Genomic DNA, 26,580 nt, shown 5'->3' on the forward strand with positions numbered 1-26,580 from the left:
CACTAGAACAGCACCCTGAGAGAAAGGACAAAGTGAAAGAAGGCTGAGAGAAAGAAGCCCTGCAATGGAGGGCTCCAGAATTATTGCATCTACTTGGTTATTCTTTAACATGCGCTGACACCATGCAGTACATGGGAGTTTTTGTATTTCTCCTGCATCAAAATGTGGCTGCTACGGCCATGATTTGATTCTACGATCTTGTGCTCAGAAGCCGTGACTATTCAGCCACCGTAGCCAGTCACAAAGAAGCAACAGTGATCAATGTTAGTTCTTCTTTGATGAAGTGGATTACGCCTGCATGGCTTAAGCCTACCTGACTCTCATTCTTATTGATGCACAGATGAATTCAGAAGCTGATTTTCAGTTACATCGTGAACCTCAATGAAAGTCTCCTATGCAGATATTTCAGTAAAATGCACACACTTACATAACTTAGATTAGCAGCAAATGAAATGGTGACAGTGAACAGGTATAGCACTGTGGTGTCCCTGCCGATCTCATAGCATCCATCTTTCAGGTTGAGCCGAGGTGTCAAGTCTTCGAGGTCGGTTTCTGCTCCTCGGTCAGCTGGTTGCTGGGCAACCACACGTTGCGCCTTTAATTCTGCTCGAGCCGGCTCAGAAGATGCGCCAGTAGGTGCATCTGGGACAGTGTCTTCTTCCAGATGCAGCCCGACATGAATCTCCGGCTTGGACCCGTGATATTTGCTGTTTAGCAAGGTCAGCCATTTTGCGCTCTGGAATATGAACAGATAGTTTTCATGACAATAACGCAACTGCTTTTGTAACGAAAGCTCGAAAAGTGTGTGTGCATGCAAAGAAACCGGAGGCAGAGGTGGAAATTCAAATTTGCAAGAGGTTTCTAATAAGAATAAGAGAAGGTGAAGAATGTAATGCCCCCTTTACCTAAACAAACCACTGAACACTCGGTATCAAGTACAGTTAATCTGCGGGAATTAGAGGCATCAATATGAATAAAATGGCTATGTATTCTCTTTCTTGTTTATGCACGCAGTAAAGAAAGCACAGCTCAGTCCAGAGTAGACAGCGAAGCAAATTAAAATGACAACTGAGGATATGTAAAAGTTGTATTTCGCAAAGGCAATTTGGAGATCCAACTTCACTTCCCACACAGCAGTAAATGCAAAAGAGGTATATCTCACCCTGACGCCGTCCTGGATGCCGCGTATCTCAAGCACAACGTATCCTACGCGCTCCTTCTTCTTTGACGAGCGCTCAACGGTAAAACACTGCAACTTTACAGGCGTCCTGTGAAGCCGATGCACGTGAAGACCTCGACGATCAACGCCCCATGCCAACTCAGTGTTGAAGTTGGGATGACAGGTGTGCGGGACAGGATCCGTAGCCAGAACTTCGCCGTCAAAGCTGGCTTCTATCACAATGTCACAGCCCTGCCGACTTGGGAAATGCTTTCCTGTAAACAAGCGTACATACACCGACGATACAGTACCTCTAAAGAAAATAATGCAAGGCGAAAATTCAGATGCGATGCTCTGATAGGAAGGACCACAGGTGGCCCCACTACGCTGCTCTTCAGCATATCATCAGTATCTCACCTTCCAGGATCGAAGTGACGATGAGATAATTTTTGTTCATGCTGGGTCATCAATGATGAAACGAGTAGGCGATATTTACAGCTTACTAAACTAGTCAGCGTCTGCAGGTACATCTAACTACCACGAACATTCAAGCGAAGCGCTACTTTAAATGTTTACAGGAAACGCTTGCCGCCGCCTAGCGCAATGCGGCAGAAGTTGGCGCTCCTAGCTACCCTTGGAAGCAGCTGCTGCAGCTTCTCCAGTGATGTGGTAATCACCCGTGATACGTTAGCAAAAATGTGAGTTTGTGTACTCTGTCGAAAGCTTTATCAGTCACCTGCAGTATGATGAGCCTGGCAACATATTTGCTTGTAATGTCTAAGGTTCAGCAAAAATCTCCCTCCGGTGTACACCGGAAGTTGATTTGTTTATGAGGTGATTTCGCAGCGGAGGTCCGAAACATCCAAAGCTGATTTTTGGAATTCGTATCGATGCGATGAATTGAAAACGCACGGCTGCGGGTCCGTTTGGTAACGAATTGGCGCCCCAAAGCACAACCAAAAAGCTTTTGTTGGCGTAATTGGTCTTTACGCTGCAAAGTGGTTGCGGAAGATCGTGGCCAAGAGTTCCTCTGGAAATGCATTCTGGGTAGGTTGGGCCCAGTTTCATGGAGTATTCTGGCTTTGTTGTGGATAGAGGCTCAGTGCGTCGTGGTGATTTAGGAGAAAAAAGCCTTCTTGAGCGGTGTCTGTGCGTAGCTCTGTACACGGGAACAGGAGCCAAGCCTTCGTGGGGTGCTGGGCAGTGATGGAAATACGATTGAACTCGCCACCATCGTTGAACGTCCACCCATGACATCGCCAGCTAGCGCCATAGCCAGTCGCTGCCAGAGCAGTGGGCTAAGCCTAGTGCCTAAGCCTAACTTTCTCGGCGTTCCCGGCCGCAGGGATGCAAAGACGTGATTCCCGGGAGCCCCGAGACGAGACTCCCAAGCGTGCATCCAAAACGACGGCCGCCGCAAGAGCTATGCATTCGCAGACAAGGCCGACGGGATCGAGCAACTCCGGTGTTTTGATGGTGGGACCCAACTTCAAAGTGGGCAAAAAAATCGGCTGCGGCAACTTTGGAGAACTGCGGCTAGGTAAGTCACTGTGTCATTCTCTTCGGTTTGCAGTTAATTCGCGTTATGCTTTGTCTACATTGAGGCAAGCCAGCGCGAACAGTGAGAGGCCAGCGGAGATTGCGGGTAGTGCAAAACTGTCTGCGCGCAGCTTCGATGCGAAACAACCTTGTCCGGCAACGTCTATCCGGCGGTTTCAGTATTCCGTGCCTGAAGAACTGATTCTCATTAATTGCGAACGCAGCGTTTTCTGTTTTTATATTCGCCTGTAGCGTAGGAGCCGCCTTAGAAACGAACGTGCTAACGGCTTGAGAACTTGAAGTGGTCCGTTGTGTGGCTGCCGTTTGTGTAGGAGTGGTACCGCAGTTTCTCATTTCGTGTAGGACTCTAGCTTGCGAACTTCGCTACATGCGGGCTCCCAATGACTAACGTCGTTCACCTCGCTGCGTGTGCTACTGAGCTTAGCCGATCTGAAAGTTAATCTAATTCGAAAACTACAAAGAAAATGCGAAAAGTTCAGGATCGTGTTGCGACATGTCGCCTGCCCCCGCATGCGAACGCTAACCTTTAAACTCGGGGGACGTAAGAGAAAGGGACGCAGTGAGCCCGTTTTGGATGGGTTCCAGCGCCGAACGGCTTTTTGTTCCGTGGAGGCTGCGCCACGAGTGCGCGTGGGCCCTGTGCTGCGACGCCTGCCCCGCATCCTGTGCCGTGATCGATTTGTGCGTCGCGCTGGTGCCTTATCGGGCATCTTTTATTTGCTCGCTTGGGGACCTCCGAGTAGGGACCCTGTTGAGCATCGCTAGCTGACGTCATTAAGTTCTGACTTGGACGACCGTCCGAGCATTTCGATCTGTCAGGCAGCGGCTTGTTCAGCGCTGCTAGCCGCTCACCCGTATCGACTGCCTGTTTCGAGACACTTCAAGCTCGCGTCAAATGGGCGCCGTTGCCGGTGGTCTTGCGTCTCCGGTCGTCAGCACTTTTTCCAGTGCGAATCCCGTGGCGCACGGAAGCAGTAGCGCCCGGGCGATCGTCGGCTCAGCCGAGTACCCGGGAGTAACGCCCTTCTCTCCATTCCCGGCGGGGGCGCCGCTGTGTAACCGCGAGAGATGTTATGCATCATTTGGCGCGACCCCGGTCGCTGGAAAACTGGCCTGCGTGACGCACTGTGCGTGTAGTACCGGTGTCACCACTGCGTTGGGAGCCGCGTTTACGCGACGACGCGCTTATAGATTGGCGCCAAGCGGCGGAGCTCGCCGCGTGCTATTTGCTGCGTTGAGGCCGATACGTTTGCGAGGAAACGCACTCGCTGTTCCGTTTCCAATGTTCCGAATGGCCGCCCTGTCGTTGTTGCGTTGTCCGGAAGGGCCATTCCATGCTGCTTCGGAGCGCTGCCCTACTTTAAACATGTTCCAATAGACTGTAAATTTATACCACCAAATTATCGGACACCGCATATTGAAACAGCCTTATCAGCTTTGGGTTTTAGGGATAGTGAAAGCAATATTAACACCTCACCTGTAGAGATGAGCAAGAGAAGACTGGGCTATTAGTGGTGTAAAAGCAGAGTCGAAAGATTGCACGGAACATCACAGAATTAAAACGTGAATGGCAGGGAAAGCAAAATGAACAGAAGGGGATTCAGTTTCAAAAGAAATAAAGCAATTAACCACTTTATTAACTAGGCGGGGTAGCACTTTCCATCGCCCCGATACCAAGGGGATGCCATTATATATCTACGTACTCCAAGCAGACAGTTCGGTTTATTATTGGGGGGCGGCCAAGTTTTTGTAGAATGCGCTTGCACCAGCAGCTTGAAGCAAGGCTGACATTTAGCAAACGTTTGTTTTTACCATAAGTATACGGAAACATCTGCAGACAGAGTATTTTGGCTGCCCTCTCCACAGGGCCTGACTTGGGTTACTGCTGTGTGCTGTCGTCATAGTAAAGCTGCTTTTGCCGGAAGAACATGATTAGACGTGGATAACGTACAAATAAACAGGCAGGGTAACTGTGTTGTGTTGGTTTGTGTGTCTCTCTCTCATGTCGAGAATTGTTTGCGACAGACGTCAAACTGAGATGATGAAACTCCACAGCATAGTTACTGTAAGTCATAGCTTCATTTGGTAAAGTCGGCTAACCATACTTGTCTACATGTGCAATTGCCACTTATTCATTGTTTGCAGTTGTCAGCTTATTGGCAGTGTCGACTGTCAACAGCTCTCTCGCATCAAGCTTTCGTAAGGTCGTAAAGTTCCTTGCTTGTAGAATGTTGTCAGGTGGCAGCTCTTCACGTTATTTTCTGGCTGTCTCTTGCTTTGACAGGTTGACAGCATCTCTGCACTTTTTTTTTCTGACCTAGTTTTCAGTTTTTTCCTCCGCAACGCCATTGTCGCACCCCCCCCCCCCCCCCCCCCCCCCCCCACACACACACACACACACACACACAATTTTTTTTTTTCACATATGAGGCTTTGCATGCTTCATTTTTCTGGCTTGTATTTTATTTTTACGGAGGCATTGTTTTGTGAAGCCACAGTAGAAAGTGAAGGAAAACGAAAGGTTTGCATGCAAGGTGCTCCTTGTTGCTTTTCCAGGTTTCTGCAGGGAATGCTCATAGATAGATGTACTGAAGGGTGTAGCACCAAATATTGTTCACATTGTTCTACCTATAACATAATGGCAGTATAGCAGGAATATGTTGCTGTGGAACTAAGTTGCACTGATTTCTAGTCGCAACCTTTGATTAAACAAAAAAAAATATTTCAGGAAGGGATATATAGGAATGGCTTTATGCAGCACTATTTCAAGTTACAGCTTGTGCACTGGGGAAATATCAACAGAGTATCTGTTGGTAGTTTTCTTTAAGGACAATAAATACCTAGTTGTAGTTGGATGAGGCACAAAAAAGTGTGAATATTTAGCGGTCGTAGGCGAATACCACGTGGTGAATCATGTGTTGTAATGTCTAAGGCATCATTTGGAAGCAGAAAACACGCAGCTGAAATTATGTGCCTGTGGCCATTTAATATGCTTTTGTGAGAATTCCTTATACTCTTAGCACTCTTTGTAATTTGACTCAATGCTGTGGGATTCCTTGCATCTCGCATGGGGTGGTAGCATGGCAAAATGAGTTAGGAGCCACTTGGTTGTTGTGTGCATCCTCTTGTTTGTATATTGTGATCCTCGTGTTGGTTCAGTGTAACTGCTGGCAACCAAGTGGCCAAGTTTTGGCCTTTGTTGATGGTTATTTTCAGTCAGCTAACTGAATATTTTGTTCTACATATTGCTTTGCACTTGTTCCTTTGATGCTGTCCTTGCCTTCTTTCATTCCCTCAGATGGGGTGAATAGCGACCAGAATAAGTCCTTTCTGTTTTTCCTTCCCCACAGTCATGGAAATCAATTGCTGAAGGTACCGGGTTGCTATGATCAGCATTTGTGTCTGCATGTGTTTAATGTTTTTTCAAGTTCTCTGGGGATTTCCAGCCTATAGTTGTGCTGTATCGCTGTTATGCTGCTTTGCTATGACTTCAGCATTTCTCGTTCCACAGGTATTCTCTTGTCGGATGCTGGTCAGCTTGTTGTGCATTTGTTATGCTATGCTTCTTGTTGACAGCACACGAGTTCCTGAAGCATGTCTCTTAGTACATATTCAGTGCATACGCAGTATAGCAGCCAGTCGTCGTAGGTGCATGAATATCGTTTTCCTGGCTATCTCTCCTTCCTTATGTAGTTGCTGTCGCCGTTGCCAATTCCACCTCGTTGATGGTCTTGTTGGCTGCACCCCTGTTCATGGGTCCGTCAAGACAAAGGACTCTATGTAGCTCACGGCACTCGAGAGAAACAAGTTGTGGTGGGGAAGAAAACCGAGCCAAGGGCGTTTGAAGCAGTTGTCACTGATTGGTTTGCCCTCTAGGCTCTGAGGATTCACTCTAAATCCAATTATGTGACGTTGTCCCGAAGCCTCGAAAGACCCTACGGCAGCTGTGTTGCCTCACACGTGGCGTGCTTGCTTGTTCTTCTGTTTTGCTGTAATTGCGTGAGAGCTTGGTTCCATTTTCAAGTGCAAGATTCGTAGGCCATAGCAAATCTCCCTCAGTGTGTTCACTCATGTTCTTTCTCAGCAGAAGTTAGTCAGGTGCTGCCCCCTTTCTGTCTTAGTCTTTTTATTATTATATTTTTTTTCAAAGCTGTTATCTTAGGGATATTGAGGGTTGTTCACATATTTAAAGTTAGAAGAAGGTGCCCCTTTCTTTTTTGCCATAACGATGCAGAACGCTAGACACCGAGCAACATTTGTTAAGAACAGAGAGCAGACAGTTTGCTAAGAGAGTCCAAAGGAACCATAAAAAATTTGGTCTATCTTGGTACTAGAGGTAGTGCAAAGCATGGTAGCTTCAGGTGCATGGGATGACATTTAACACTGTTATCCCTAGTGCAGCCAAATTACAAGGTTTTAGCCCTGAAGTGACCTAATAATCGTGCTTTGCGCAGTTTTGTGATATTCAATCAGAGACAACATTGCTGTGCATTACATTCATTGTTGACCCACTGACACTAAATCTAGCCATTTTCTTCAAAGATTGTTCCCTAAGCCTGACAGAGTGACTAGAAATTTATCAGAAATTCTTGCATTATTGTTGCATGAGTTTGTCTAAGCTTATTCTAGTTTTGAATTTGGTACGTCTTCTGGAGTAGGTGGTACACATTGAAATAAGGCCTGCGCAACTCAGAATATTTAGTGTAGTGTTTGGAAGAGAAAGGAAGATGTGAAAACATATCTTTAGGAATGAGTCTCAAAAGACAAGATTTTTATACCTGAAAGACACAGGTTCAATCCCAGCCGTGGCGGTCAAAATTCTAGAGGCCCGTGTGCTGTGCGATGTCAGTTCAGTTAAAGAACCCCAGGTGGTCGAAATTTCTGGAGCCTTTCACTATGGCGTCCCTCATAGCCTTAGTCGCCTTGGAGTGTTAATCTGCAATAAACAAATAAACCAAACCATTTTTTGCACTTAACTCGCAACGAGTGCAGCATAGAACATTTGTTACGCTCTTGACATGCATTTTACTGGTATGCAAAATATGAGATTGACATGTTTAGTGGTTTGAACCTGCATTGCTGCATGCCAGTAATCTGCATAGCATTTTTTTAAGGTAGCACTGAGAGTTGAGCTAGGTAGTATAGCACTGTAAATAAAAAAAGAGTGCTGACGGACTATGGATGAAGGAAGAAAGATATCACAAGTATCGGCTTCCTGCAACTTATGGTTTAATGAGAACGCACACAATTTATACCCATTGCAATGGTGCATGCAAAAAGAAAAAAATGCCAGCAATGCTTACTAACACATGTACTTAGACTCTACATAGAGAGGAGATTGATGGGTTACATTATTGTGCTTCGGTTTGGGGTGTTGGGATTGCATGAAAACAAAAAAAAAATAAATATGGAGTCAGAATACAGATGTTTGGATGGGTTCCATATTTGTCAAGCACTGATTCCCTCTAGTGTAGTTTCGGGAAGAGCATCTTGTAATGTTATTAACAATCTGTGGGTTACTTGATGATAAAAATGTTTTTAAAAAAACGCTGTTTACTTCCTTTCACTGTCTGCTAATTAGTTCACGCAACCCTTGTTCATAAAGCTAAGAGACCAAATAAACAACCCAGAATTCAACAAGTTGCTGTCAGGTATGAAGTGGTCTCTTCCATAGTTGATGTCTTTCACCAATGTCCTTTCAGTACCTAGCAAATGTCTGATTTGAAATGCTTTTGGCTACCCTTGTTGCTGATTTTTCAGCCACCTCGATGTTCAGCTCCCAAGTTGCCATTAATTGAATCAAAGATAGTTTCATACTGAGTCTTATGTAAAAGTGGCACTGTAGTACTGGCTTCATCTTCTATGTTGTTCTATTTGTGGTTCATTATTTCATTGTTCATGCACACAAATTGCCACAAGCAGGCAACAAAGTTTTTGTCCCCTGTGCTGTGCTACTTTTGATAACTGATATGAGCGGTGGAGGTTCATAGTGCTTGCGTGTACCCCCAAAAACAAACATTTACATTAGCCTAGGTGTTAAACCATTCTGGAAACTTGAGAATTGAAGTTTACACATCGACTTGCTTTTCCATACTCATTCAAATGTGCATCTCACTAGCGAATAATTTGTGTGGGCACTAGGTGCACTAAGAGATTCTGAGCGCACCCTGTTTGTAGCGGCAACAATGGACGCAGCAACAAGCAGCATTTCTTAGCGCTTGCGCTGGACAGTTCGAGGAGTGCACCTTTGCTCCTCTAGAGGCGAGAACAGTGAATCGACACCCGGTGATTCGACGAGCGAATGACTAAGTGAGGCAGAGGCTGGCTTATGGGATGAGTTAGAGGTCGTAGTGATAGTCAGCGAAGTACTTGGTGACTAAGGCACACCCCTGTGCGATGAACGTCGTGGGTGCCGATGTGTGAGTGGTGTGCGTTCCGAGAGCAAGGCCTTGGAAAGGACGGTTGCAGGGCTGCCAAGTGGTTAGCAAGTAACTGCTGTAAAGACAAGTGGGCTGGGGACGGCGCATGGGCGTGCACATCAGTGAGCACCCGTGCAGAGTCGGCATTGTTCGAGGCGATCACTGGTGGAGAGAAAGAGGCACAAGAAGGCAGGGCTGCCTGTGGTTGGGGAGCTTGGAATCAGGTGACATGCAGGTGGGCGTACTCTCTCCTATCATAATTTATAATTTGCCCCATATAAAACCAACATATTATGTACTGAAAGCCATTATTTAGTCTTATATGATCTTCTAGACTTAGACTTAGTGCACACAAAAAAGCCCTGAAAGTCATGCGCGCTCACGAAACTAACATGTTCGCTGCTGCATTGGTTGCAGTAAAGAGCATGGCCGTGGACACTTCTGGGGCTGTTGTCCTCGCCTGCTCACTCAGAAAAAAAGAGCACATCTGATGAGACTCGTGACAAATGTAACATGTAGTAAGCCTGCAGGCAGAGCATTTTTCGCTCACCACAAGGAACTCGCTACATTTTGATCACAGATGTAGGCTGCAGAAACAGGAGCGCTAGCTTTGATGGCGCTTCACCTGATGTATGAAACTGAGTAAAGGGATGCTAGAGCGCGCCACTGTGACTTAGAAGCAAACCCCTTGGATCGTATATCTTTGAAAAAAGCCCGTGCCTCCTCTCAGAGGTCTCTCACCGCCAAAGCGGGCGACGCCAAACGTACCTGATGTTCGGGACGCCTACATATGTGCATTCGCAGTAAAGCCTATAAAGGCAATTCCAAAGCTCAGAAGGTTGGAAAACTTGCAAACGCACGCACAAGGGCCCAATTAGCTGCAGGGAAAGATCCAGACTAACTGCTCACTTGGCTGCGAAGCTCTTTGACCTTACCATTTGTGGCATTAGAGACGTACTGCCTCTTGCTTTTGAAAAGAAACCAGTTGTACAGCTACTTACAGCTCATTCTATTGCTCATAGGAGGCACTGTCATTTGCTAGTCTCCAAAAATTGGTAGTCGCCGCGGTGGCTCAGTGGTTACAGTGCTCGTCTGCTGACCCGAAAGATGCGGGTTCGATCCCGGCCGCGGCGGTTGAATTTCTATGGAGGCGAAATTCTAGAGGCCCGTGTACTGTGCGATGTCAGTGCACGTTAAAGAACCCCAGGTGGTCGAAATTTCCAGAGCCCTTCACTACGGCGTCTCTCATAGCCTGAGTCGCTTTGGGACGTTAAACCCCATAAACCAAACCAAAAATTGGTCACTGGTTCTGGCTGGATTTGGATTCGTAGTTTTGTAACTGATAGAATAAAAAGGTATGGCATGGCTTTCATCATTTCAGCGTTCCTTGTCCTCGAGGAGAGTTTATATGAAGTCGCATTCTGTGGCTCCATGTTTACGGCATGCTGCTGGCATATCTGGCAGGTGCGGCGTGGCGGGCCTGCTGTCATTAAAAATTTAATGTTTTTAAATATCTTCTACACCTCAGTCGGGACAATGCTTCTTGGAAGTAACGTTTGCACTTTTAGAAACAGTACTACATGCTTCACACTCCTAAATTTGGTGCCCGTACTTTAGTGTCCGTACTCTTTCAATTAAAGAATTCAGCAGTGTAATATTTTTCAAGCTTTGCAGCTTGGAACAGTTGAACTACATTGTGTATCTATGTCACCAACTTTTATTGCTTGTTCTTGTGAACTGTGCTGTAATTGTCTAAGTGGGCAGTGAAAATGCCTTGTTTACTTGTTCATTTTCTAATCTCTCCATAATTAGCTGTGGTGCATTGTTCAGTGGACAAAACATCTTCTTGTGTGGGCTTTCATGTGCTTACAGCAAGGAGTTAGTAGCCAATCTTCAGGTCATCTGATTTTAACTCTTCATTCAGCTTTCTCTTCACCTTAGCAAGTTCATGGGAGGTGTACTAGGCAGAATCATTTTAGCCTTGGCAGCTGGCAGGGTTCACTTCTGTTGTATAGTGTCTACACAGTCGAAGCTAGCATCTGTTTTTGATTATTTTTTTTTTATTACATAAGTTGGAATGACTGCGAGGGAGGACTGATCGAGAAGCGGTGAAGACGCCGCACTTAAAAATTGTCACCACTCTTGCATGTGGGCGTAATGGCTATTTCTCTAGCTGGCTCAGTTGCATGCCATTCAGTGTTTGACTTTCCACGTTGTGTTTGCATTTGATAGCCTTGCCCTCTGTGTGACGGTTTTTCGAGGTGGGTGTTGCCGTGGCTCGCTCTTATTGATCATTAGGGCCACGCCAGTTGCCATGGGAGTGGGTGCAAACATTGTGTCGTGTCGTGTGATCGTTGGAAGTTTGCACGGGTTGGGAAGTATGACCGCGTTTTTGTCCCTCCTTGTCTTTGCAGCTCTCGTAATGGTCGTTTCCCTTTTCCCAGGGGGGGGGGGGGAGGCTGACCTTGAACACTGGCGCATCATTGGAGTCGTTTTGCTTTAGTTGTATCTCCGAGGCATGAAAGTGCGAGGGGGGTAGCTTTTCTGCCTTTTTTTTCTCTTTCTCTCTTTCATTCTTCATTTAGCAAGGGCCCTTGGGAGGACTGGCTATGTACCCATTGTCGTTTTTATTTTATTGAGCTTTTATTGTTTGGGTCACATTTTTATTTCACCTCTTGGACCAGCGTGCCCAAGAAGTGCTCCAAGTTCTCTTACACTGGCAGGCATTCCATTTTCACTTTTGGAGCATTGCAGGAAAAGTTTCAGTTTCCTTATGGATATTTAAAGGAGAAATGTTTGCAAAAATTACCATGTTAGTGTTTGCTCCCTCTTGTGTCAAAATTAGTACTTCATTTTTCAATATGCCTGCTTAGTTTTTGGATGACAAAATGGTGGCAGGTGTCTCCACTGCATTGTAGGTATGGGATAGCAAGCTAAATAGTGCATGCGTGCAGTGTTGTAAATATACATCGGCTCGAATGGTGAGATGTGAGAACGGTAGCAAGATAATTCTTGTGTGTTGTTTACCTCGTTGTTTCAGTCTTACCACTAGTTTGAAACTTGGGCATCCTTACAAACCACAGTCAACCTGTATAGCCAAAGCCAAATTAAATTATTTGCCAATATAGCACAAGTATAGGTTCAGCAGAAAGTTATCACTTCACTGAGTGTAGAGAATTCACTCTAAATGTAACCATGTCCCCCCCCCCCCCCTCCCTTTTTTTTAATTTCTTTTTCTGTCATTTTTTCAACATTGCGGGGGGGGGGGGGGGGGGGGGGGGGGGGGGGGATGAGCACTGCACACTCCTTTAACGAGGTTGTCTACCATCATCAAAACACCCTTGATGCACCAGTCGTCTGTGTTAGGGGAAATGTGTGGAGGAGACACTCTTGATGCCCTACAATGTGCTTTCCCTGCCTGCTCTGCATACAGTTAAAACCACTGTCCCCACTCTAAGATTGTGAGCTATGGAGTGGGAATAAAGGAGTGCTCAGTTTTATTGGTTGGGTGACTGGTTACATTAAAATAGGGAGGAAACACGCTTTCTGTACTTCTTTGGGACGAATAAGTGACAGCTAAATATTGAACTTCTCAGCAACAGAGAATTTTTTCAGTTTGTTTATTGTTTTTATTATTACTATTGTTATTTATTTATTTATTTTGCATTTAAAATTGAAACAGATACTGAAGGGTATCTCTGATGTCTCAAGTAGACAGCCATGGCGTTCTTATCAGTTTCCAGGTTTACCAGACAGCAGCCTACTTTGCTGGTGGTGCGTTCATATCATGATGAGGAGCGCTTGTGTCAGTAGGCTCGTTTGATATCTAGTCATAGGATATTGCAAGGGAATATGCTGTTAATAGAGCTGAGGAGGAGGATTGTAGGCAATTTGTAGAGGTTGGACTTTCCAACTGTTTTTGGTATTTAGTTCAGAGTGCAATTCTTTTTTTATTATTATTATTATTTTGGTAAATGCTATTCCTTGCAGAATTGCCATTTCTTTTTTTTTTCTGTATGGTGCACGTGGCAGCATTTTGCGCTCTAAATTTACACATAGTTTATCTTGGCTTGTTTGTTAGCTAGAACAATTTGTGTACGTAATGTGTTGTTGTGTTTAGTGTTGTGGTTGCAACATGAAATACTGTCACCATAAAAGTACATAGAAGTAATAAAAAAAAACAAGTAACATTAACACAGGAGCAACACATACATACTCCTCTCGGAGGCAAGTGAAACCAAGCATCTCTATCTAGTTACCACGTCAGAATATCTGCATCTGGTTTGGACGTACTGCAAGCGAATTCGTTCCTCATGACTCACTGTGTACTCCTTCTGTCATGGAATTAACTTTGAAGGCCCCAAACACTTCGCGTAAACAAGCCGCCGCGGTGGCTCAGTGGTTGTGGTGCTCGGCTGCTGACCCGAAAGACGCGGGTTCGATCCCACCCGCGGCGGTTGAATTTCTTTGGAGGAGAAATTCTAGAGGCCCGTGTACTGTGCGATGTCGTGCACGTTAAAGAACCCCAGGTGGTCGAAATTTCCGGAGCCCTCCACTACGGCGTCCCTCGTAGCCTGAATCGCTTTGGGACGTTAAACCCCATAAACCAAACCAAACCAAACCAAGCTTCACATAAACAAGGTTTGGGATTGGAAACAAAGGAAGAGACTGCGGCCCAAACCCAGAATTAGCCATGTGGTCTGTATGACGGTGGCAGCAGTGGAAATGTTGCTGAGCTGTTGCAGAGCCAGAGCATGACACGTTTTCGTGACGTTTGTGCATGATTTCAAGTTAGCTTGTTTCATTTCCAAACGTTGTCAGCATCCTTCCTCCTTAACCCTTTGCGGTCCCTAGTCAGGGCCCCTCCCGACAAGCTTTTCCATCTTTGAGCCGCATGTATTTTCTTCGCTACCCTTGACTCGCCATCTCTTAAGGTAGATGCGGGGCTTAAAACTACCACTTTTATTTATGACATGATCCTTAGATCCTTATCATAATTACCTTGACAGCGTGCTTTTTATCTAGAGTCCATATGTGCAAGTAGACTTTGAATAGTTCAGATAGAATATGATTCATAAGCAGTTTTATGGTTTTAATTCTGTTCTTCGTTGCAGGCAGTTGGCCAGAAATTGTTTATAAATTATTAGAAGTATTTACAGAACTACATCACACAAGATGCACTTTGTGTGGTGATGTTTTTTTTATACTTCCTCAGTGAAAATACAGTGGTAAAAAAAATGAATGAAACATACAAAATGGGTTGGCCAGTAATTTAGGAAGACAAATAATTAAAATTTAGCTATTGTGCATAAGCCAATAAAAACAGTATCACTGCAGAGGTATCCTTTTTGATACCTGGCTCATTTCAGTTCTGGAGCTTTATTTCGAAGCTCGCGCTTTATTTTGCAGTCACACGACTACCAAAATATTTTGGGATCGTTTTGAGCCTGGATAAAAAAACTGTTTTTCTAAGAATCTGCTTTTTGCGATTTCTTGCGATCTGAAGAGCAGCGTCCACCCTTAAGCCACACGTTGCCTAAATATTGTTGAAAGACGTGTGCGGATAAAAAAGCACCAAAAATAAACAATATATGAGTTATTCTTGCACACTTGTTTTCTTTCGTGGCGCTGAAAACTGGCAATGCAGTTTCAGACTGGAATGACCGCAAAGTAGGTAAATGTTTCAGACCACAGAGGGTTAATCAAATAACGGTTCTGATGAAGTTATTGCAGTCTCTGGGCAGGAGGCCGTATGCTAGTGCATGGAGCTTTTGAGGTAGTGGAGCCTCATGGTTTGCACCTGGTGTTCATCTAAAGTAGCGGAGCAAACGCCTCCGAACCTACAACAACCCTACTTAATTCAACATACCTGTTGTCTCACCACGCTCCTGGCTTCGGCACTTAGTTCTCTTGTGACCATTTATAGCTTGCACTCAGTGCCCCGGGAGCTATGGTGTGCATCTGAAGATGTGATCTTTTTCGATTGCTACTGAATTTTAGAAAGTTAATTCAGCATACTTTTATAGAAATATATTTTTTGTCCTGTTTAAATCGGCAACCCCAACCCCTAGCTATACGTGATGACAATGAATTCAGCGTAATTTTTATAGAAAGCTTTCTTTTGAATGGTTTCGCAATGTTAGTGCATGTTAAAGAACCCCAGGTGGTGGAAATTTCCGGAGCCTTTCACTATGGCGTCCCTCATAGCCTGAGTCTCTTTGGGACGTTAATACCCCCATAAACCAAACCTATTGAATGGTTTCGTGTGGTGAGGGGATGTGGGTTGCGCGATCTCGGGCAAGACGCCGCCACACTGCAATCTTGCGTTTGGCTTAAGTTAATGCTCTGTAAACATGGCTGAGGATGTGAGCTCAGGAAAATGCAAAAAAAAAAGGGGGAACATTCAAAATGCTTTGTCTATGCTCATAACTTGCATGTTGTGAAAACCCTTTTAAAAACCTTTTCTGGATAATGGCTTGGGCATATATGTGGGCTTGGGTTGGTACTGTTGCTGCTGGGTGCTCTTGCCTGTTAGTACTTCACACAGTGTGCGTTATCGCTTCCTTTGTAATAATTCTGAGCATTCTTGGAAAACGAATGTTATATTGTTATACGTGAATGAATGCTGGTGCTTGCAGGTGTTGCCGTTACTCATCTCTTCTGTCTTATTTTTCAGGAAAGAACCTCTACAATAATGAACATGTTGCAATTAAGTTGGTGAGTAAGGTCCTTTTTTATGTCATCTTTGGTGCACAGGGCTTCAGTGTTGGTTGATGTACGTTAAATTAATGCTGGCAGAACTGGGCAGAACTGCTGTCGTTGATGCTTAGGTGCATTGTTAAGCACTGCTCAACGGGAAAAGCAAACCAATGAAATTAAGAGGGTGTTTAAAATCTCACAGTAATCAAGAAATTAAAAGGAAAAAAAAAAACGGGTGGAATTAAAGTGTGAAGCTGGGACTCTTCGAGGAGGGAGGCAATTTGTGCTGGGCAGCTGATTAGCGGTCTCTCTTGCATCGAAACAGAGCCAGGATAGAGCCTAATGCATTAGCTAAAAAGTACTGGTTATAGCGTAGTTCCGATGAGTGGTTATTTTAGGGCAGAAATTATGTCTTGCGTTCTTTCATGCGAAACCCACTTTCTTGCACATGTCAGTGTCTTTTGGGGAAATGTGTGTCAATTAGGCAGGCCTTAAATCTATTGCAAAGCATGCAATTTGTACGAGTAAACTGTGGTCAAGGAAGTCTTGCTGTTATTGGCTGTAATGCTAAAGCTGAAAGTTTTGTTTAAAAATGGCGTGAAACTTTGGCTACCTTTTGGGATCTGGTTCTTTGGTAGTGTGAAAATTGGTAGTTAATCTGTGTAAAACTATTGTTTACCAGTTGGTTTATGTAGGGGGATTTAACTTGGATGAAACAGAAGGACATTGAATAGACTCCTTGTAAGCTGTATTTACCAGCATTGGCTTGCATAGGAGTCGTAACTTGAAACAAGGGAAGAAGCATTACTGTTTATTTAGGTGCTTATTGTGTCTGTTCTGATGCATTCCTGCATTTCTTCTGGATAAGGTTCTGTATTATATTGACAAAACTGAGCTTTAAAAAGTGTAGGAATTATAATTATTTTTTTAGTATGTGTATGCACAACTGACCATAGATAAATGCCAGTGCGAAATAATTTGGAAACTGTTCTTTTTTCTGCCATGTGCTTTTGGTATCACCAGCTCTTAACCTAGTGCATAATATTCTAGATGCCTTGAGTGGTGCACAGTTTGAGTGCAGTTTTGACATCTTTGAACCTGTCCACGTTATCAAAACCAACATGGCACTTCAGTGAAAATTGAAATGGCGATGCTTCACCTTAGTCAAGATGAATGAACTCGGACCAGAATGAGATGTGCTGTGGGGCATTGCTGTTTTTTGCGATACTTTATCATCATGGCATAGCTGCTGCTCATGCTTCCAAAGCATCACATTTACTGCCACAACTTTTCATAATCAAAACTGTTCGGTACACAAAATTCATTTGCGTATTGTCTTGAGCACATTGGGGAATCCTGTGCAGTGATTCATGGTCTGCAATGAAGTTTTTGTATTCTTTGTAAAAGTGCAATTGAAGATGAAATGCTGTTATTTCTACTTATTAAAAATGAGTGAAGAGTTAACAAAACATTTTGTTATTTGTCACACAACTTTATATGCTCATCTTTTTGCTATATGCTCAGCCTTAGTCGCTTTGGGACGTTAAACCCCATAAACTAAACTAAACTAAACTAAACCTTTCATTTTTGTTGTGCAAGGTAACTGGGAAACAATAGTAAGCTTCCATACTATGCATCCATATTTACTGCCAGATTTTATGCTGTCTGTGTAGCTACAGGCAAAATAATAAATCGGATCATCAGAAACAATGTTATCTGTACTGATTCCCTAGCTTACTCACAGCATTACATATCAGAAATGCAGCTGAACGTTTAGTTGGATCGCTCGCCACATAGAAAAAGCCACTACACAAAGACGCACAGTTAGATTCTGCTGGGTCCCGAGACATGTCGATATAGATGGAAACGAAAAAGCCATCTTATGTGCTGCAAAAGCTTGGAAGAAGGAAGTAAAGAAAGTACAGATCCCCTACAAAAATTGCATTTAGTACAGTGTAAACTGAGAGATCGGAGCAGGTTAAATGGAATACTGAAGTAAATCATAAGCTACAATAGCAGAATGGAAGGCCTGCACACACGCCAAGAACATTTCACTAAAGTAATTTTATGCCATCTTCGCATTGGTTTACACGCTCCCGATACACAACTTCTTGCGTTCAAAACAGGATAAACCTTCATGTAAGAAACATGGAGGGAAGTGCATAGTAAATCTTAATTTATTCCCTTGCTGAGAGCTCAACCAACTAAGGTAAAAGATATTTTACTCTTATTCTACTATGAACACATCCTTTTCTACCCCACCTTGCTCCTAGAAGAGAATTCACTTGTGGAAAGTTCATCTGTTTTTAGCTTTGTGAACGAAGCAAGGATCATAAATAAGTTAAAATATCTTAAAGGCTTTTAAACAAACCTTGTTCTTAGCAAATTATGGCTTTAGTTTCCTTTGTGTCACAAAACTCAGCACAATACAGCTCTTCATTGCCCCTTCTTCAGTGCACAAGTTTCATAATGCTTCAACATAAAGCTGAGGCTTTTAATGCATGTGGAAGCACCACGCAAATGTAAAAGCCTGTCTATCTCCTTTTGGTCTTGGCAGCTGTTACATAAAATGAAACCTTTTCTAAGTATCGTGCATTTTTTAGGGCTTGTGACCCAAAGTGGAAGAGAGTGTGAAATAGTGCAACATAGTACGATGAACGTGGTCTATGAAACGTAATGCATGCAGTGTGCAGTATGCAGCAGGAGCGGTGACACCGTGGCACGACGTTCATTGCAATTTTCTTCCTGACTTTTTCTTTTCCGTCTCTCTCTCTCTCTCCAGCCACATTGCTAGCCACGTTTTCTGTGTGTGTTCTGTGGCAGCACACTTCCTGTGCAGCAGGATTCGGTTCACTTGTTCCAAACACACGAACAAGGGAGCACACACCGTAACGTTTTGTGACATTAGGCACGCATCCACACTTCTGTATATGGAAGGGTCCACTCAAGTTGTGTAGTAACTGGCATTGCTGTGCTTCTCTGCTGAACTTTTGTTTTTATTTATTTATCCGCTTACTTTTCTTGCAGTGCTAGATGTTGGAAATAGCCCAATGGAATAGCCCAATGGATTTGTCTCGGGTGCAAAATCTCCATAAGTCGTTTCATGCTAGCAGACAGGAATTTCAAACGGTGTCTGCCAACAGGAAAATAGACAATGAATTTTAACTGTACTCGCTATTCGCTGGCAAAATTTTGGCTACGAACATTGAATGAGAGAATGGCTCTTTGTACATTGTCCCCATGCTCAGGATTGTTGATTCAGAGTGCGTTGTTTATATTGGATTGTGCATACGGTATGAAATATTTGCTATAGCGAGGCATTTTCAGCACAAGTTGGCTTAGTTTCAGGGACTGCCACAGTAGAAAATAGTTCACATGGGGCATTGGTGTAACCAATTGCTTAGCATACAACAATCGGCTCTGATCGCACGTTTTTTAAATGAATTAGTTGCTTTCGACAATGTGAATGCTTGATTAGTTGATTAATTGATTTTTATTTGTTTATGTTGGATTGTGGGCATGAGGTGTGGCTTAGTAGAGGGCTCCCGATCGATTTTGGCCACTTTGGTCTTGAAAAATGACTGTTTTTGCATTTTGTCACCGTCGGAACATGGCCCACAGAGATCGAGTTTGTACTGGAAACTCCACACTAGAAACTCCACACTCAGTAGCAGGACAGGGTAGCGACTGAGCTATTCTTCTGCCCTGTTTCTGATATTTTTACTCTGCAGAAGTAAGGTTTTTGATTCCTTGGGTGAGAACTGCACTTGTTTTGACTGCAAAACAAGCCATGCTTCACTCAGGATTGCAGTTGTTAGGCAACAAACAGTCACCACAACAGCTACCAGACGATGCCACCACTTCACTGCTAGGACTTGTAATGTACACTTCTGTATGGTAGTTCTTCAGAGGAATTTCGATTCGAGTATTCCTGGAAAACGTAGTGAAATCGGGGCATTTCGGAACCAGCATGCTATCCACAGTGGATGCAGTGGAGTAAAAATGAAGTCTGAATAATTATGAGGAGTTAAGTAGAGGAGTATGTACTGCTTATGAATGGCAAGTAATTTATGATATTAATGGGGTATAGGTGCGCACATGGTCATGGCTGCTTCAGCGGTTGCATTTGCTCTGCATACTTGCAAGTATTTGTTCCTGGTCTAGTTTGTTTTCCACGCCTACACGATAGCCAGCACATAAAGAGAGATAAAGCCTGTCGTTGTCCTTGTTCTTGTGCTCCATTTCTTTGTGTGCCGGTTTGTAGGCATGGTTTTATGGAGTGGTATTGATGTGAAATAGCTAAAAGGAATTTCATTTTTCTTACTCATTTTCAAATCCTCTTGCCCGAAGGGGCTGATAGTCCTGATCCTGTCAAAATCGCCAGTGCCCTTGGAATGTTGTACTTCAAGGTTTTATGTAAAGTGGAAAGAGACAGCATACTGCCAGCTGTTTCCTTGATCATAATGGTGGCTTGAAGTCTTCGGCATTCACAATGAGTGAGAGTTTGAATTTTTTTCTTCTAGCACCCTGGTGGTTGGACTGCTAGCTGCATGAAGGCACCAGGAGACTATGTCAGTGTTCATTCTGTAATCAATGTTTTATTCTTTTCTACCCTGTTATCCCTTCTTCATCAGGAACCTATGAAGTCAAAGGCTCCACAGTTACATTTAGAATACAGGTTTTACAAGCTTTTAGGAAACAATGGTAAGATTCTTTATTTTATTCTCTCATTTGCTGTATGGTAATAGATATGCTGGTTTATTTGATCCATAATAATGAGAAACAGTGCATGTGGTTGCTTTCACTTACGTTTACGCTTATGCCTGAACAGTGTGCTACCAGGACAAGGGCGTCCGCAGAATTTTTTGCAGGGGGGGGCCCCGTTGGTGCCCCGGGGGGGGGGGTATGTTCGTAGCAGAAAGGCGCTATTTGTGGAGTAAATTTATTTATTTATATATAAATAAAAATTAAACAAAATGCACACATGAAAGAAAAATTACAAACAGCAAATTAAAGCGCGGCTAGGAGAGGTACATTGGAGTTTATCAACGAAGAAACAACTAAAATTAATAAAAATGCAAAAAGATGCTATATCACTTCGTGGAGAAGAGTGCTCAGTCTTGCTGCATACGGGTTCTCGACTCACCCGGATTGATGACCAGCACACAGCACAATATGTTCACAAACACGCAACTACAGTCACTCAGTCAGTCTTCCTTGAACAGCAACTGTAGGCGCCTCGGATTTTTCTGGGCGAATTGCGTAATTACACGTGTGATAAATTCACTTCTGTGCTTCATTACACGCTCTCGGTGCACACTCATCATACACATTGATTGGAAAAACTGTTGAACGCGTACGTTGAAAACAAAAGATGACTATATATACAACGAAAACTTATTTACAAGATAAATGCACGCTCGCAGCTTCATACACCTCGCTCCATCTTGCTTGCGCATCCGCACAGTCGAGCAACCGCACACACACTGCTCTCCGCTCGTCGTTTTCTCGTCCGCTGTCTTGGTTGTTCTCAGCTTCGCTGACAACCGGCCACTAAAAACACCCAAGCACAAACACAGAGGCGCGCACACGTGCAAGGGCTTACTTGCCGCAGTATCCCCGAATGCGCACTTTGGGGGTGAAAGGAACGCCGCGCAACTTCCGAGGGGAAGGGACACTCGCCACTCCAGTCGGAAAATTTGTTTTTGTGTTTTTATGGGGTTCAGAGCCCCAAAACGACTCAGGCTATGAGGGATGGAGTAGTACAGAGTTCCGGGTAATGTCGACCACCTGGGTCTCTTTACCATGCACTGACACGCACAGTACATGGGCGCTGTTGTGATTTGAGGCCCAGCCAGAGGTGACAGGCGAGCCAGGCAGGCGCCATCGGGCTGCGTTGACCAAAGGCGCTGGTTTTCGCAGAAGACGCAAAGAACGCTGGTGTGGGGGCGCCTCGGGAGACTGCGTCGCCGTGAACAAAAGCAGCTAATCCCCTTTGCCGGAGATTCTGAAAGCGGCGCTTCTACCGAACTGCGCTACCCGTGGATCGGAGGAGACAGCGAGCGGCGGCGGCGCCAACTCATCGCCCGCTTGCCCCTGAGCAGCCCGACAAAGCGGGGGTGGACACGGCTGATTTTACCTTCCCTCCTTAAGAATTCATCGGTGACCGGCGTAACGATAGGCGAAAACAAGATGCCCCGTGCACTGTCTGCCTCCGTGTCGCTATCTCTCTAGAGATCAAAGAAACAGACACCCATCTCAAGGCGGCTCGAAACACATGCTCGCCGGTGCCGCTGTATGTCTGGAACAGGTCGCCCTTCAGTAGAGCTAACGATGGCGTGGTTTGAAAACGGCGGAACGACGCACGCCCGGACGCGGCATTTCGCAGATGTGACCATGCGGGGCTGCTTTTACCCTTTTGACTGAGCGCACCACCGCCCCTGGCGTGCGGCCATCACTCACGGTTCGAGTGAGTGATTTTCCAGGGGGGTGCAGCCGCCCCCCCTTGCCCCCCCCTCCGGACGCCCATGTACCAGGAACAAAAGTCTTCAGGTTGCACAGAAAGCGATTTTGCTGCATAGATGTCATGTTCTTGAGCGATTGCCTCATTTCACTGCCAAACATTTCAGCACGTGAGTCTGACCTTGCACAAAAGTCTGACTTGCAAGATGCACAGAAGTTACAACCTTGGCTATATCTTTGGAACAGTGTTAATTAGAAGCATAATTTTTGTTGCAGTTGGTTCAGAAGTGAATGGGTATTTGATGAAAGATACTTTTAAGAGTGTGTTTCTTTTTGTTTTCCCAAAAATGTTGAGTATTCAAAGTGGGCTCATACCTTCGTATCTTAATAGGACATTTTCATATGCGAAACTTGGCAGTAAGCTCAGTATGCAGCACCTTTCAAGGGACTGACATGCTACCGTTTTTTAGCTCACAGTTTGCAGAAAAGATGCCTGATTCACATGTTGTGTGCTACTGGCATACTTTGCCATCACCTTTCTGAAAATCTCTGGCCTGACACCTGTTTTGCCGCCTCTCTGCCCCTTCCCACACTCGTTCTTGTAGAAGGCATCCCCAAGGTCTACTATTTTGGCCCCTGTGGCAAGTACAATGCTCTGGTCATGGAACTGATGGGCCCCAGCCTAGAGGACCTCTTCGACCTATGTGACCGCAAGTTCTCTCTGAAGACAGTCCTACTTACCGCCATTCAGCTAGTGAGTTGGTGTTGTGGTCCCTGTCGGCTGTGCAGTTATTTGTGCAAAAACAAGAAAATATCCTTCCAGAACATTTGTTACTGGATCTTTTTTTCTTTTTACACATCAGTGTTTTATTCTTAATATTGGAATTCACTTAGTGCCTATATGTTCTATCCAAGCACAGAAAAAAACAAGACGTAAACCCAGGTTGCCTTAAAATAAACCGCACCCATGCCTTTCTGACCGTCCGTTGTATGTATGGACACAAAGATGGAAAAGTAGTAGGCGAAAAACAAGAGCACCCAGAGTGAATATTGGTAGTGTATCTTTTTTAACCCTTTCCGGTCAGGTCTACATTCCCCAGTGGCTATTGCACTGCTTATCATTCTTTTAGGCCTTCTAGCCTCTCACAAAAAAGGGAGTGCAACATCATGATTTGGTTATAAACGCTTATATAAAGAATTTTTTTCATCTTTGTTAGGGCTTCGTGTAATTTCTCTAGAGTGATACCTTTCGAGGCACACTCCTGGGTGGAGGCCAGGATTCCTCTCGCATGTCTTGCACAAAAATACTGCCTTCCTTCTGCCTTTTTTTTATTGTTCTGTTATTGCAGACAGCACGCAGTCTTTGTTGAAGATGGCACATAGTTGTCTTTGGCACTAAAGTCATGTTTGGTTTCTATGAAGTCGTTGAACAACTTTCCATGCAGCATGCCTGCTGGAATGGAAGTCATGCTGCGATTTTTGGCAGCCATTCAGGCCCTCAAAACCACGTGATCAAAAATTTTTGCATGGTATGGTGCTGCTATCCTCTGAAGGAAAGCCAAATATCCAGTTTGTAGGCTTCAATAACTACAGCCAGATGGTGTGCAATTTTTCCTACACATATAGTAGGCAAAATGCTGTTGGCCATGCCCGACAACTGACCAGACGTGCACTTCTCCACTCTCGAGCCATGCATGAAAGGGTTAATATGCAGTACTTATGTGACTGTAATGACAGAGGATAGGTGTAGTCATCATCTATGCAGCATTAAATGCACTCCTGCTGTGTTCTAGTTTGGCACGAGCATGTAAATAACTGTTTGCCGCTGCAAAGTGCACGAGTAAAACTGATTAAATAGCAGCAATACTACTATGCTGTGTAAGCTAGAACCAGTGAATGAAGGTGATCCGCTGGTAGAATATTTTATAAAATGTATATGTATTGTCATTTTGTTGTGAATAACCATGAAAAAGCACAGTATTTTAACCTTAACCTTTTTCAGTGGGAATATTTACGTTGAAGAAATCTTTTTCCAAGCATTTGCAAATGTGACATACTAGCTGCATTTGGTAATACTTGCTTGAAGCTTCGACACTCTTAGGCAGTGGTGTAGATGCCTTGTTTTATCCTGTTAGTAACTGTTAACTGAGAGGGACATTCAAGCGGGTTTTAATTTTGCTGCATGTTGCATAGTAAACTGCACATACGGTACTTTTATAACATTTGATTGTGTTGCATTGTGTAGACTTAAGTAAAGGAAACTTCTGGCAATGCCGTCAACACTGATATGACTTACTTGAGACGGTAATAGATAGCAAGTTATTTGAGCAATACTTGCTCAAATCAGCTCTTCGTGCCCTGAAGTCTGCTTTGAAGCAACTGTACAATCAGAACTTCTCAAAAAGGGTTCTCCACGGATTAACACAAAATGCTTACGAATAATTTAATCACATCTGGGTCCCTCATAGCCTGAGTCGCTTTGGGACTTTAAACAACATAAAGCCAAACCAGACAATCTGAGAATGTGCGCCAAATACTGCATATACTCAGTAAGACCCAACTTGACAGGTGGTGATTTGAAAAATAAATAAATAAATAAATAGTCAGCCAAAAGAATTGCTTCGCTTCATGTGTGCATAGGATATGGTATGTTGCGCTGGGAGCTGATTGACAATAACTGCCTGTGCGACCACGCATGAGTCGTCCTGTGTGCCGGACTCTGCCTGGAACCGCATACATGTGGTGCAGTGGCGCTACTAACTTGTCTTGTGCATTCGGCGTTCGCACCAGAAAGGACAAAACATTATGCTGCGCAAAAATTTAGAATGGCACGCACCCACGCTGGCGGCGCGTTTCTTTGTGGTGGCGCGTGCTTAGCATCGAAGCTGCTGCGGAAGTGCTTTGATTGTAGTCATGGTTTGCTATAAAAGAATCCAGCCATGTTACCCGTTCACCATCGCACAGTAACCTCACATTAAAATGAATGTATAATTGATTTCTGCAAAGCCTTCAACTGTGAAGCAGGGGAAAAGCAGGCCAGGCGGCCATGGCCCGCACGCATGGCGTGCCACTCCAAACCGTTGGTCAGTCGAGTGCCAGAGCTGCAGAGGTTCTTGTTCTTAACTTAGAATCACGTGATGTATCTTGTTCTTAACTTAGTCACGTGATGTTTGCGTGTAACTGATCTAGCAACCTGTTTTCCTTTTAGCGGTTAATTTATGCCGATCATCAGGTGTGTGTGCTATCATCCATACTTCAAGTGGATTATGTATTTGAAGGATTCGCCGGGACTGCGCTGATTGGTCACAAAAAAAAAATGCGTGTCGTAGCACTAAAAAGGGACGCATGATCGGGGCTCTGCTTTAGGCAGAAAATTTGGGGGGGAAATGCCAGTCCCGTGTAAGGGCCGCACCCTGTCAAGACCGTGCAAGAAATTGCAACCCTTACACAAGTTTATACGGTACCTTCCTTCAAGTGTGCATCTACGATTTATATCTTGGACGCAGTGTTCACATTTAGTGGCAACAGGATAACTTGAGTTTACGTCCTATGATATTCTCGAGGACCACCCAAGCAAGGCAAAGGATATCACCTGGGTGCTATATCGTGCTATGATTGCGTGAAGTGGGCTATCGTTGAAATTAGTGTACTGAGAGAGGTGCAAATCAGATCACAATGGAGGCTGCAGAAGCGAACTGACAAAGGAACAAGTGTCAAACTGACCCTGGTACTGAGTGCACTGCGACTGGCTACGAAACAGAATTTTTAGTGCAGGTTGTTTCCTCCAAAGTAGTGAAGGAAATATTTTTCGTCTTGGACCTTGAATAGCTCGAAATGTCATTTCTTGTTACATTTGACCAGTTATTAGAAAAACAAGAAATTAAAGAAAGCTGGACTTTTTCTAGCTTTATCAGCATAGAGATGCAAAGCTACTGAACTAGAATGGTGGTCATCAGTGCTGTAGTTCTTCTAGAAGAGTTTTATTCTATGAAGGGAGCAAAAAAAAAAAAAATGGCTTTGGAAAACAATTATGGAACATTAAACATTCGCTGCAAAACCACTATTCTAGTTCAGATAAAAGGGGCCAGAGTGGGGAATACAATAAAACACTCGATTGAGCTAGGTGGTACAATTACTGAGAAAATGGGTCTTAAAAATGCCTCAAAATGCACAGGCCTACTGTGCCCTTAAGCATGGGACATTTAAACTGTCCCATTGAAGGTATTTTTCTCGTTAAAATGTGAGCATTAGTGAGGAGCAGCAGATGAGGTCTTAAGACCT

The 26,580-nt window shown here is 44.2% G+C and overlaps 2 protein-coding genes across 4 annotated transcripts in view; one reads left to right on the top strand and one right to left on the bottom strand.

Annotated features, from left to right (window-relative positions):
* The window catches only part of LOC149341790 (centrosomal protein of 120 kDa-like), a 38,635-nt gene extending 36,081 nt beyond the window's left edge, over positions 1 to 2,554 (bottom strand). For both annotated transcript variants that reach the window (XM_089543979.1, XM_089543977.1), the window contains exons 1-3: positions 1,577 to 2,554; positions 1,163 to 1,434; positions 428 to 736 (exon numbers count right to left, since the gene is read on the bottom strand). In XM_089543979.1, coding sequence (XP_089400105.1) covers positions 428 to 736; positions 1,163 to 1,434; positions 1,577 to 1,616 — 621 coding nt within the window. In that variant the 5' untranslated portion in view covers positions 1,617 to 2,554. The remainder of the gene's footprint in view (positions 1 to 427; positions 737 to 1,162; positions 1,435 to 1,576) is intronic.
* The window catches only part of gish (casein kinase I gish), a 40,086-nt gene continuing 15,721 nt past the window's right edge, over positions 2,216 to 26,580 (top strand). The window contains exons 1-4 of one of the 2 annotated variants that reach the window (XM_089543982.1): positions 2,216 to 2,699; positions 15,815 to 15,855; positions 20,361 to 20,541; positions 22,905 to 23,053. In XM_089543982.1, the coding sequence (XP_089400108.1) occupies positions 2,507 to 2,699; positions 15,815 to 15,855; positions 20,361 to 20,541; positions 22,905 to 23,053 (564 nt within the window). In that variant the 5' untranslated portion in view covers positions 2,216 to 2,506. The remainder of the gene's footprint in view (positions 2,700 to 15,814; positions 15,856 to 20,360; positions 20,542 to 22,904; positions 23,054 to 26,580) is intronic. The other variant, XM_089543983.1, reaches the window with a different exon arrangement.

Source organism: Amblyomma mixtum, chromosome 5 (genome assembly GCF_055824585.1).
Source record: "Amblyomma mixtum isolate Tamu chromosome 5, ASM5582458v1, whole genome shotgun sequence".
Classification (NCBI taxonomy): domain Eukaryota; kingdom Metazoa; phylum Arthropoda; class Arachnida; order Ixodida; family Ixodidae; genus Amblyomma; species Amblyomma mixtum.